The following is a 12,185-nucleotide window of genomic DNA, read 5'->3' on the forward strand; positions in this document are numbered from 1 at the left end:
CTGGAGGGAGTAGATGAAAATGATATCATTGCTGCCTGATGCTTAGGGCAAAAATTAGATCTTATCACTGTTTATGCAACCAAAGGAACTTGGATAAACAAGACATTTTGTAGAGGAGTCTGATGGAATAACACATTATAACTATATATTTTAGGGTTAGCTGTTTACTACATAATGCAATACTTAATTTCTGGTAATTTGATAGCACTCCTGGAGTTCAGGGTAAACACTGCTTATGTGTCTGTAAAAGGAGTGTCAGCACCAGTGTCTGTCTTGGAAAACGCCATGCAGCATTTTCTCCTAAAAAATTTCCAGCGGTTGCAATTACTTTTCTCCTTTTGTCACAAAGTGCACAGGCAGCTACAGGTTTGGAAGATAATAAGATGAGAAAAGACAGTAATTTTCCTTCATTGCTTTAGCTGTTGTCCTGGAAGAATAGAGTCAGGTTCAAATAAGATGAAAAGACCTTTGATGGTATAACTGCCACATTGTTGTCATTGTCTCCCAAAAGAGAGCTGCTGCTGTTAAATTTGTGTCTTTCATGGCATTGGGCTCAGACACAAGAACTAATGAAATATTGCTTAGGTGCTCCTTGTTCTGTAAAATGTGTCTCTGAAGGTGAAAAGGGATCAAAAATTCTGGCTCTTAATCAAGGAAGCCAAGCACAGTGATAACCATGAACAGTTCCTGGTGAGAGTCACAATTTTGAATTCTTTGAATATTGCTTAGAGTTTGGCTGTTGTCTTTGGCAGAAGTTTTCTTGTTCAGGTCAGGTCGATCATACATGGTGAAGAAATAAACATGATAATTTTCTAGGGGATCTGGTTCTAGAAATTTAGATTTTTGTTTGACCCAGCCTCCCTGTTTGATGATGGGGATACTGGAATGTTCAAGGTGTTTATTCATCTACTGAAATTGCCAGATGCTCTCTGTCGAGCACATTGGAGCCCCTCATGTGACTGAGGGGTGCTCCCAAAGACAGGGTCAAATGAATCCAGACTTTTAGGCCCTTTGACTGGTCAAATCTTCTAAATGCTGGACAACCCTATTTATTCGCATCTGTCTGGGCATTAGTGGTCAGGCTGATTAAGTATCCAGAAAAATTACATTGCTCATAAAGGTTTTTTTATGTGTGATATGCCAGTATTTCAATTACATTTTGACAATGAAGGGAAAGAAAACAGGAAATCTAAAAGGTATTAAAGGATGCAAACAAGAAAAGAATTTCTGTGATGTTCTGATGAATCTGTATCTGTATTTCTTTTGCAAGAGAGGACACTGGATAAAGCTTCATTCATTAATGCTTCCTATTTTAGTACATGATAGAATTATGACACTTTGGAGACTGAATTTTAGGTAGACCTTCTAATAGTGTCTAGGGAATGGTGCCCTGAAATTCTGGAGAGCAAGTGAAAGTTGCTAGCTACAGCAATTTCAGAACAAGAAGAACTTTAATTGCACTTTTTCTATTGACTCATGAGTTTTAAAATAGCATGAAATAAGGATTCAACTTAAATTGAGTAAGTGTACAGTCAGAAATTCACCTGTTAAGATAGTTCTATTGTGTAGAACTAGATTATGTACTGAGCTAAAGAGGTTATAGCTAAAACATTATCTGAAGGGCTGTTCTACATTTGACATTTAAAGAGCTGGCATTTAATTGGCTTCTTATCTCTTTTTTTCCCCCCTGTGATTTATAAACAGTATGCTTTTGAAAAAAAAAAAATCAAATTAAATTTGAAGTGCCTACCTTCTGAGGTCTCAGGTGCTAGCGCAGAAAAGTGCAAAAACTGCTGCAAAACCTCTTCTATGGTCCAGAGCGGGCATTTTCTCCAGTGTATAGTTTTTGCACTATTTTCCTTCTCTGTGGATTTTCTTGAAGGGCAACATCTGAAAGTCATCATTTTCACAATTCTGCAGAAATAGGCAGTCTCTAGGATGCATACAGCTGTGCTGTTCTGGACACACGACTCGGCTGTGGGCTCTGCATCAAGACAGGAGGAAGGAAGAGTGGATTGCTGGAACTTTTCTTCTAACCTTACAGGGTCAAAACACAGGTGTGAAGAAAATTCATTATCCACAGGACATGTGCTAATTATAGCTATTACAGCTATCCCACAGTGTAGCTAAACAGTGGGATTTCTCTCTATGGTCCAGTGTTGTAGCTATTCTGCCTCTCAGCACCCCTCCTTGGGTCCCTGGTGCAGATGGGGCCTTGCACAGTCGAGTGTCACTGATTCATTATTCCCTGCTGGTTCTGCTCAATAAAATCCTAAACTAGTTTTAAAGCTTCAGACACACTAAATGTATAAAGCTAGAAATATTGTTTATATTCATAAACCAACCCTCTTCCTTTGCAGTATGAGGAAAAAGTGATATCCTTCAATAAAACATAAAATGTATCATAAATATATGATAATTAATATTATGAAAAATGTAGCTACTTTGAAGTTCTTTTATAGTTACAATAGATCAAGTTTGTATAACACTTTTCAAAATGAAAGATTAAAGAAGTCTATAAAAAATGGTATAAAAATATAACCATTATTTAAGAGGAGCACGATTCAGCTTTGCTTTTGAATTTAACTGTTGTATAAAATGTGTAATTGGAACTGTAGGAAAATCTTTTGGTAGAGACAATCTACCTACTTGAGCTTGATTTTAACCAGGACATGGGTATTAAAAGTTGCTGTTGTTTCTAAAGGAGTCTTTCAATGAAAAGAAATCCTAGGGCTTAGTTTCCTGTGTTATGGGTGAGATACTCCTGATTTAGATAAGTTCATTTTTTTAATTGATATAAAACTCAATCCAAATCAAAGGGTTATAAGGTATGTTATAAGGAATTAGAGCAATCTTTCAAAAGGAAAAGGACATTGTTGCTTCTGATTTTGAAAAGCAGGCAAATTAAATAATGAAATTTAGGAAATCTCAGAGTTTTTCCTTAAAGACCTCAAGGCAGTCTTTACCAACATTATATCTCTAAATTGTATACACCTAGAATCCTGTGTTTTGGATGTTTTCTGCCAATGTCTAGCTTACTTTCTGAGCATACTTTGCATTGTTTCTGTGATGTTTGCAATGATGAAAATGATTTAACTGTGATTGCTGTTTGTTAAATGGCAGTACTACATGCTCATTTGTAATGAAAAGCTCATTCATGTTAGCTGAAGGTTTTTGGGTTTTGTTGTAATCTGCAAAACAGCATCACTGGATATAAGCGAGAGGAACCTTTTCACTGTATTCATACTTGAGAGCCCAAACTGTCCTCTTACTGTTTTCTGTAACAATCAGAATCTGTAACCTTCTATAAAAATCCAGCTACTGTTTTTCTTAGCTCCCTTGTGACATTCAAACTCTGAGCTATCTTCATGCTTTTTCAGTGTGAAATTCTTAAAGCCCAGCAGTGCTGAAAAGTCCTTGGTGTGAGATCCAGGCTTGTTACCAGAGTCCCTGCAGCTAAAGGATATTCTCTAATCTTTAAGATTACCAAAGATTATCCTCTGTGACCTGGAAGACATAAAGAAGAAAGTTGTGAATCTAAAATGTATATGTATATATTAATAAATCTCTCCAGGACAGTTGCAGTTAGCACACCTAAAGCAAAGAGAGGCACCAGAAGAGGCTGTGAAACTGTTTTAAACAAGGCACTTGAACTATAGCAAGTCATAACAGGTAGTCTCTGACTGAAAGTCAACTTGATTCAAGGTAGAATCTGAATTTAAAGCAGCCAGATATTTGAAAATGGAGAGACACTTTTTTTTTTTTTTTTATTTTAGGAATATTTTTTGTGTGCCACTTAGCTTCAAAGTAAGTTATGATAAAGTTGAATAATGTACTTTTATGCCAGGTTTCTACACATGAAACAATTTTTCAATATTTGGTCCCTAATAGCATCACATGTGGCAAAGCTGTGAAATTGAGTTAACATAGTTATAGTCTCTGAATCTAAAAGTCTGAGATAAAATATGTGCAAACTGGGACTTGTGTGCACCATTAAAAGCTTTAAATGGAACCTATTTGAATATGTGTCTCAGGGTGTGGGGGGATGGCCTGTCAGAGTACACTGCTGACATTATCCATCATTGTACTAGTTTGTTTTACACCTCTGCTGGGTAGGTTGACTTTGGGAAGTGGCTTTAGTGATCACCTCAGGTCTTATGTATCTTTTACAGATGTCTGGATTTGATAGAAGTTATTGATTTCTTTATGCCATTAAAGTAATAAGTGCAGGATGTTTTCAGCAACTCACCTTCTTTATTTCAAACTTTTGGTAGAAAAATGAAAAATTTAAATTTCACCTTTTCCTCTTGTAGCAAAAAAGAAGCAATAAGCACTGACTAGTGCAATGCTTACAGTAACTATCTAACTAACAGCACTCCTTCTGGTTGTGGTGTAGTGGTGATAAAAAACGGTAATTTTCACCTCATTAAAAGCATCAGGTTGAATGAAGTTCAATGATCTTTTTGGATAAGTTAACTCAAACTTTTCATCCACATTCTTTAATTTTTTTTTCTATAATGTACATGTTTATGAATTTATGTAGAAACATACAATTCAAAAATTTCCAAATCAGTAAAAAAAAAAAAAGTTGGTATCATAAGATTGCAGGCTATCTCAAATAACAGTATTGAATGAGTTCATGCATGCCTGTCTTGACTGCGACTGCTAGCGACTTCTAACGGCCTTGATTCTGTTCTTTATTGACTGCAAATTTTGATAATCCAGGGCTTGGTAATTTTTACACATAAAAAAATATTAAGATATTCAAGACTTGCATATTATTAGAACATATTAAAGACATGTGGACACTTAACAGATGAATATAAATGGCTTTTTTTAATGAGGCAAATCTGGATTACTTTTATGTGAAACTGAAAATTTATGAAAGCTATGAAGGCTGTCTCCTATAAAGCAAATCAAAACCAGAACTGGACAGAACTGGTCAGTGTTCATTTTGGGAGACTTGTTACTTTTGCTCACTCTATACTTTAAGTGGAGAAATGGAATATGCTATGGAAAGGAAGCCAGTCACATCAGTCTACCTTTATTTAATGATGTTGATTATATGGAAGATTGCACAGAATTTTCTTTTAAAAATGGATTGGAAGGAAGGAGCTGGCTTCCTTCAGTAAGTTTCACTTTTATGCTGTAATGAGATGGCTTGATTACAGCAAAAGCAGGGCTGAGAATCCTTACCCTAAAATTATTCACGACTTTGTAGCAAACTACTGGTTTCAGAAAGAGACCCCTTGTCTGGGCAGAGCAGTGAGAACAGCTGTGCTGTGTAAAACTGGGCCTGTCACAGATGTTTTCCAAAGGCCAGGGTAAAGCTCTTTTCAGGGCTTTTGTTGGCATGAAACTATGGTAGTCTTTTTGCTTTTGCACTAGCTGGCCAGAGATACAGGCAAGAGAAAATGCAGAAAGTCTCCCAGCTGAGCACAGGTAGAGCTTGTTCTCTACCATCAGAGCATGTGGAAGGGAAGTGGTCTGTGATTCTCACAGCAAAACAAAACTTTTTGTTAAGCCACCCACTTTTTAGCTTGCTGTTACCCAAGGTATTATCTCTTTTATATTTGAGAAAGTTACTGTTTATGAAGGCTGCTCATGCTAGGTCAAATGGCTTTATTAGTGATAATCCCTTCCTTTTTATTTTTCAGTGCTTTGAGCAATAAATACTAATCCTACCAGGCACTTTGAGGTGATTCTCCAGGCAAACATGTTAATGCAGCAAACACAAGGGTTAGGCTTGCTCTTAATGGAGGCAATACCAAAGAGACTCCTGAGAACTAAGAATATTTAGATATAATAATATAATAAATGTGCTGCTGACAATAAAAAATCAACAGTGGAGAATGAGGCTTAGAGTGAGAGGAAGCACGTTATTGCTGCAAACACTTTCGCTTTTCTTGTTGTGCTTCTAATCTGATTTCCCAGGTACTTCCTTCAGTAAGCCTCATTGGTTCTCCTAGCATTGATTTTCACTGCATTGCAGGTTACAGTGACCTGGGCAAACTCTGGTTACTAGGGCAGAGGCTGTCTGGGCCCAAGGCATTCTGTGTGGTGTGCAGGCTTTGGGTTTGTATTTGGCAGTCTCTGAAGGAGTGATGTAGCAGAGGGTAATAGCTGAGCACTGGATTTGCAAAGAAGGAGCTGCAAATGGAAGCAGAAGGCTAGAAGAGGCAGGGCTGGTGGATAGTGCAGGTATCAAATCACCTTCTCAAACCTTGTCAACATCTTCCTGCTTGTAGCTCTAAGTTAGCTGGAGATGCTTCTACTACATTTCTGCAATGATTGTGCAAAGCTAGAGCAGTCCCATGGCAAAATGCATGTGATCTGTGAGGATTCCTCTGTAATTTTCTCCTATGTAGCTTAGGCAGCAGCATGTGCTTAAGCATCTGTATCATTCTATGATCACACTTCAAAGTGAGAATTATTATTTTTTTCATCAAGAAAAAGATCTCTCTTGATTTCATGCTTATAAACTATTAAGCATAGTTAGTACTGACAACAGTGCATGTGGTCTATCAAGAATAGAAGGGATAATAGATATTCAGGACAAAATGTGTTGATTACCTCATACATATCACATGCTATTGATACTACAAAAATAACATATAATTCATTGTAGTGAATCAAGTTTCTTGATAACTATCTGCCTTGCAATAAAGGATGAGTTACAGTAGGAGTCAACAAAAAAGTTACAATAGGAGTAATCAAAACAGATTGGTTATTGCAATATTATTGTTTGATACAGTTCACCCACGTGTTGTTTAGTTTTGATCATGCAAACAAGCGAGGAGGAGTCTTTTTAAGCTGAATTGTTCTTAAGATTGCAGATGATGTGAAGATGAAGTCAAGATTGGGTAAAGTCCTAAAAAATGCTTATTCTTAATTTGCATCAATTTGAGGGAATTTAACATGCAGGTTTCTGTCTACATTAACCTAGTCTTGAATTTTGCATGATTCTGAGGTCATAGAGTTGCTGTTTCACTGCTACCCTAAACCTGTGCCATGGAGACAGATGTTCCTGGGAGGTGAAACAAAAGTTTGCCTCTGTTGTTAATTTCAGCGTAGTTCTTTGAAGCCCGCTGAGCTGGTGCCTAATTAAACTGCACACTCTCTCCAAACAAATGAAAAAGAAATGCTGCTCCTCTCAGATAACATTTAAGGTGACGATTTCTCCTCAAGTGAAATCTACTTGGGGAAATCAACTCACTGCTGAAGCAGAAACTCTTTCCGTAATACTTCATTATGTGAAGGCATTACTAGAGCCCGTACACAGTATAGGAGAGTGCATGCTGTTTGGAGATCTTAAGTGTATCTACTTACAACCATGGGACAAGTGCAGTTTCAGTTCCCTCACTTTAATTTGAAGCCAGAGCTACATTCCTTGTTTACAGTAATATTATTCTGAGAGTGATGACTGATTTTGCTACACATAGAGCAGAAACCTCTTATGAAATGTTTGGAGGTTGTAGACTAGTGATTACTTCAGAATTGAAAATTCCTAAAGTGTTCCTGTCTGACTTCTCTAATAACATCAGCTGTATTCATTTGTTCTGTTTTTGGGTTAAGCCACATGCTTTATGTCTTGGCTTTCTCATGCCAGTAACTGCCAGGAGCCCTGTTGTTCCATGTTCAATTTAGTATTTTTATTCGCATATTAAAGTAATCAAGATATACTTTGAGACAAAGACAGGGCAAGGGAAATGAGCTGTTCCATTTCTAATGACCAGTGCTAGACATTATTTTTTAAAGGTTTCTGTTCCTCTAGTAAGCTTAGTCATCCTTTTCTCCACACCTGAAGTTTGTGTGTGTATGTGTGAGGAGTGATTCACTGTGTATGATAAGAAGCCAAGCTCACAAATAGCCCTTGATGTCTCACAAGAATGATCACAATACTTTTAAGATCACTAAGGATACACCCTTGTATTGATGTGCGTCAACAGAACTCCTCATAGACAGACAAGACCTCTGCAATGAGCTCCAGCTCCTTTCCAATGTCAAAGCCTTAAAAACAGAGGAAGTAGGAAGCAGCTCACCTAGCATAGCTCCTGGTGGAACAGAAAAAAATAGGAATAAAAAAAATAGAGGTACAATTAAATATGTGGAATAAAATGTCTACTTGGGATTACAGGGAGTGTAGTGGAATGTTTTTCTCATCTCAAGAAATTTTCAGCTTCTTTCTTCTTTCATAGCGGCATCTGCTCAAGAGCTGTTTGAGACTGCTGATGAGAAAATAAAACCAGTCTCTTGTTCTTAATAGGTGTTGCTTAGGCCACTCAGCTGAGACAACAGATACCCTTATTTAGATCTCTACTCCAGGATGAAAATCTCAGTTTGCTGTCTATTTTGTGTTGATAATCGACCATCTTGAAGTAAATAAGGATCATGCTTTCTCTTCAGACTCAGTTGGAAAAATCTTGGCCATACTGGGGCTTTTTATTGGAAAGCTTTGGGTCTCGGGAAATCAACTAAAAATAATAATAATAGAAAAAAAGTCCTGAGTGACTTTTGGGGGTCTAGTTTTATTCTCAGAGTTGTTTCTTTGTCCCTAGAATGACGAGTCAAAAATATCTGAACTATAGCACATAATTTTTTTGGAATTTCAGAGTTTTCTATTATTTTTTTTAAGAGTATTTTTGGACATCTGCTAATTTTCTTTGCATTTTCAGGTGCAGAAGGCCATATAGGTACCATGTGTGAATACTTGGGGTATAATACTTCTGCCTTTATTCATAGAATCATAGAATTGACTGGGTTGAAAGAGACCTCCGAAATCATCAAGTCCAACCCTTGATCCAACCCCACTATGATTACCAGATCATGGCACTCATCTTAAAAACCTCCAGGGACTGTGAATCCACCACCTCTCTGGGCAGGCCATTCCAATGCCTGATCACTCTCTCTGTAAAGAACTTCTTCCTAAGATACAACCTAAACCTCCGCTGGCAGAGCTTAAGCCTGTACCCTGTTGTCCTGCTGCTGGTTGCCTGGGAGAAGAGATCGACCCCTACCTGGCTACAACCTCCTCTCAAGGAGTTGTAGAGAGTGATGAGGTCACCCCAGAGCCTCCTCTTCTCCAGGCTAAACAACCCCAGCTCCCTCAGCCTCTCCTCGTAGGACCTGTGCTCAGGTCCCTTCACCAGCCTGGTTGCTCTTCTCTGGTCCCGCTCCAGCACCTCAATATCCTTCCTGAACTGAGGGGCCCAGAACTGAACACAATACTCAAGGTGTGGCCTCACCAACGCAGAGTACAGGGGAAGGATCGCTTCCCTGGTCCTGCTGGCCCCACTGTTCTTGATGCAGGCCAGGATGCCATTGGCCTTCTTGGCCACCTGGGTACACTGCTGGCTCATGTTCAGCTCCTGTCAATCAGCACCCCCAGATTCCTTTCCACCTGGCTGCTCTCCAGCCACTCTGTGCCCAGCCTGTAGCGCTGCAGGGAGTTGTTGTGGCCAAAGTGCAGGACCCAGTATTCTGCGATAGTCTTCAGTAAACTGATCTCTGAGTGACCTGAAACATTTACCAAGTCAAAACAATTAACTGGGACATTAATTGCATCTGTTTCTCTCTAAGTTAGACCAAAAGAATTTCCATGGTGCTAAAATTTTTAATAGAACCAAAGTGAGAAAAGTAACTGTATGACAATGGGAGCAAAGGAAGGCTTGTGCTTAGAATAATGGATTCTTAATGTAGTGATGTATGGCAAAAGAGATGACTTGCCACAATATTAAAAAAAAATCTCCTAGGTTGTTACCTCCTTTGTTCAAAATTTCAGTTAAAGAACAGAATGTAGGAGTCACTGTCACTTCCTGAGTCGTGCCTTAGATCAGAAACATTTGCTGAAGCCATCTGCTTTGTGGAAGTCAAGTATGCAGCATATCTTAAGTCTGAGGTATGACTCACGCGAAAGATATAGAAAAATGGGTCAGTCTTTCTGAGCCCTGAATACCTGACTCTTCTACATTGCTAAATTCTTAAAACTTTGGAGGAAACACAGAAATAAATTAATTACTGGAAAAGGCTTAGGAGAAGAGATGTGTATTGTTCTTCCAAGAGGGTAGATACACATTGTAAATGTTGCAAATTATTTTTTGGTGTGTTCCTCATCTGTGGGGACTCGTAGAAAGTAATCTGGTGAAGTTCACCGAATGAAATTATGTTCCATTATATATTAAAAAGCCATGGTGATTATGTAAGCAAAGTTTGTGATCCTTTTGCCTTAGCAGAGAGATTTAAATCCATCCATTACCCTCCATTATCTCACTTATTTTGGTTTAAATTTCTGTAAAAAAACCCAAAACAAATAAATCTCAGGAATTTTTTAGTTTATCTATAAAAAGGCACTAATTTTCAGTGTAATGTTTGTATAAAGACAAAAGGCATCCATTTTTCTTAGCATCCTCAAATTATCTCATCTTTCTTTCCAACTCATCTGATGGTACCTTCTTGTATGTAAAACTAAAAATCAAGAAATTTATCTGAATGCAAGTCTCTGGTGTCTTTTTGACAGAGACTGTTTTGGTGTTATGTTACTTCTCTATTTTTCTGGCTTATGTAGAATCAGAGATTAATACCGGGTTTATATTTCAAGGCATGAAGCTATTTATAGGATGTGGAGATATTGTCTATAAGTTTCTTTCCAAGTCTATACAGCAGTAATTGTATTTCTCATTTCTAGCATCTTAAGACTTTAGCACAGAATAAACAGAGGGAGAGTAAGAAACAGAGCATAACTACAAACTGGTATTTGTTTTCTGAACTGCAGGTAATGGAACATTGATTGGAGCATCTGCAAATGTTGTTTGTGCGGGAATTGCTGAACAGCATGGTTATGGCTTCTCTTTCATGGAGTTTTTCAGGTACAATTTTAAACTTTTCACCTTAGATCTGGTAGTTTTTTTTCTCTAGGCAAACCATGAATCTACTAAGGGGAAAAATTTGGAGAAAGGGTCTACAAAATAGTCTACAAAATTGTGTTCCTAATTTGGTTTTGGCAACTGAAATGCAGGTAGAGGTCAGGTTACTTAATTTTCAGATAATGTTGATAGAACGCATGAAGGTGGTGAGAGCACAGTGTAACTCCAGGAGAAACAAAGCCTCAGAAATTCCTGCTTTGATCGCCCTTGATCTTCAGCTTTGTATCAATAGTAAATTGCCGATTTACTATTAAATATAGTTTAAACCTATGTTCTTATCTGCACATTTTTGTGGGAGTTCTATCATCAAGCAAAACTGGAATATCCTAATTTAGACTGAGTCAATTTTTACTTCATGATCCCATGAGTAAACCTATTTATCTAAAAGCAGTTCTTTTGACCAGCTGCTAAGCAAGTATGAGTGAAAGTGTGATGAGCAGCTAGCAATAGCTCAAGTTGTTGCTTAATTATTGTTTAATTAATAATTGATAGCTGTTGTTTAATAATAGGATTTTATTTGCAGGTCATTCATCAGCAGGTTTTTAAGGCACATGGTGTATTTAATGCATACAGCAGGTTAATATTTTTCCAAACAGCTCCAGTTTTTGAGACTGTGGTAAACAGAAACTGGCAGATAGAGTACTAAACATGAAGTTCAATTTTAAAGTGTAGTTGATTTAACTAAAACATAATTCCTTGCTAATTTTTCTGTGTATTTAGGGCAAAGGATACTGTTGAGTTCACACCAGTTTTTTTTCCCTCTTTTTTTCTTTACATTGTTTTAATTTCTCAACTTTGTCAGCCTTCCTCTATGTTGTTTACCTCAAAGGCTTAAAACCTCTGTTATTAATATGAGTAATCATACAGTATTGTCTGGAGCCGAGCCAATGGTAACCCTAAAAAGAGAAGTGGTCAGAAGTGGTCCGAACTTCTGTTACTAAAATTCTTGCTATGAGTAGCAGAATTATGCTATGAGTAGCAGTTTATCTCTTCACCCCCAGTCTTCTGATGATGTGTTTTAGAAAGGCAGTCTTATATAGTACATAGTGATAGCTAACAAACTTCTTGGAAGTCAACCCTTTGCACAAAAAAGATGATGATATAACAATAATGGTCTTTTAGATTGTTCTGTTCATATTTCACGGATGTTTAGCTTGCCATCTGCGTATTTAACTTGTACGTAGCTTTAACAATGTGTCTCCTGTGTAGATTTTGTAATGAAATGTTCTTAAGGCTTCAGTGACACTGACTGAAGGGACAAGG

General features: G+C 37.6%; 1 protein-coding gene across 1 annotated transcript in view; it reads left to right on the top strand.

The window, feature by feature from the left end:
• Window positions 1-12,185, top strand: part of OCA2 (OCA2 melanosomal transmembrane protein) — a 167,897-nt gene that overhangs the window by 118,783 nt on the left and 36,929 nt on the right. Inside the window, exon 23 of the mRNA XM_027900810.1 lies at window positions 10,772-10,865. Coding sequence (XP_027756611.1) covers window positions 10,772-10,865 — 94 coding nt within the window. The remainder of the gene's footprint in view (window positions 1-10,771; window positions 10,866-12,185) is intronic.

The sequence above is a fragment of the Empidonax traillii genome, unplaced genomic scaffold (genome assembly GCF_003031625.1).
Source record: "Empidonax traillii isolate 1590-97213 ecotype Southwest subspecies unplaced genomic scaffold, ASM303162v1 scaffold750:size552251, whole genome shotgun sequence".
NCBI lineage: Eukaryota > Metazoa > Chordata > Aves > Passeriformes > Tyrannidae > Empidonax > Empidonax traillii.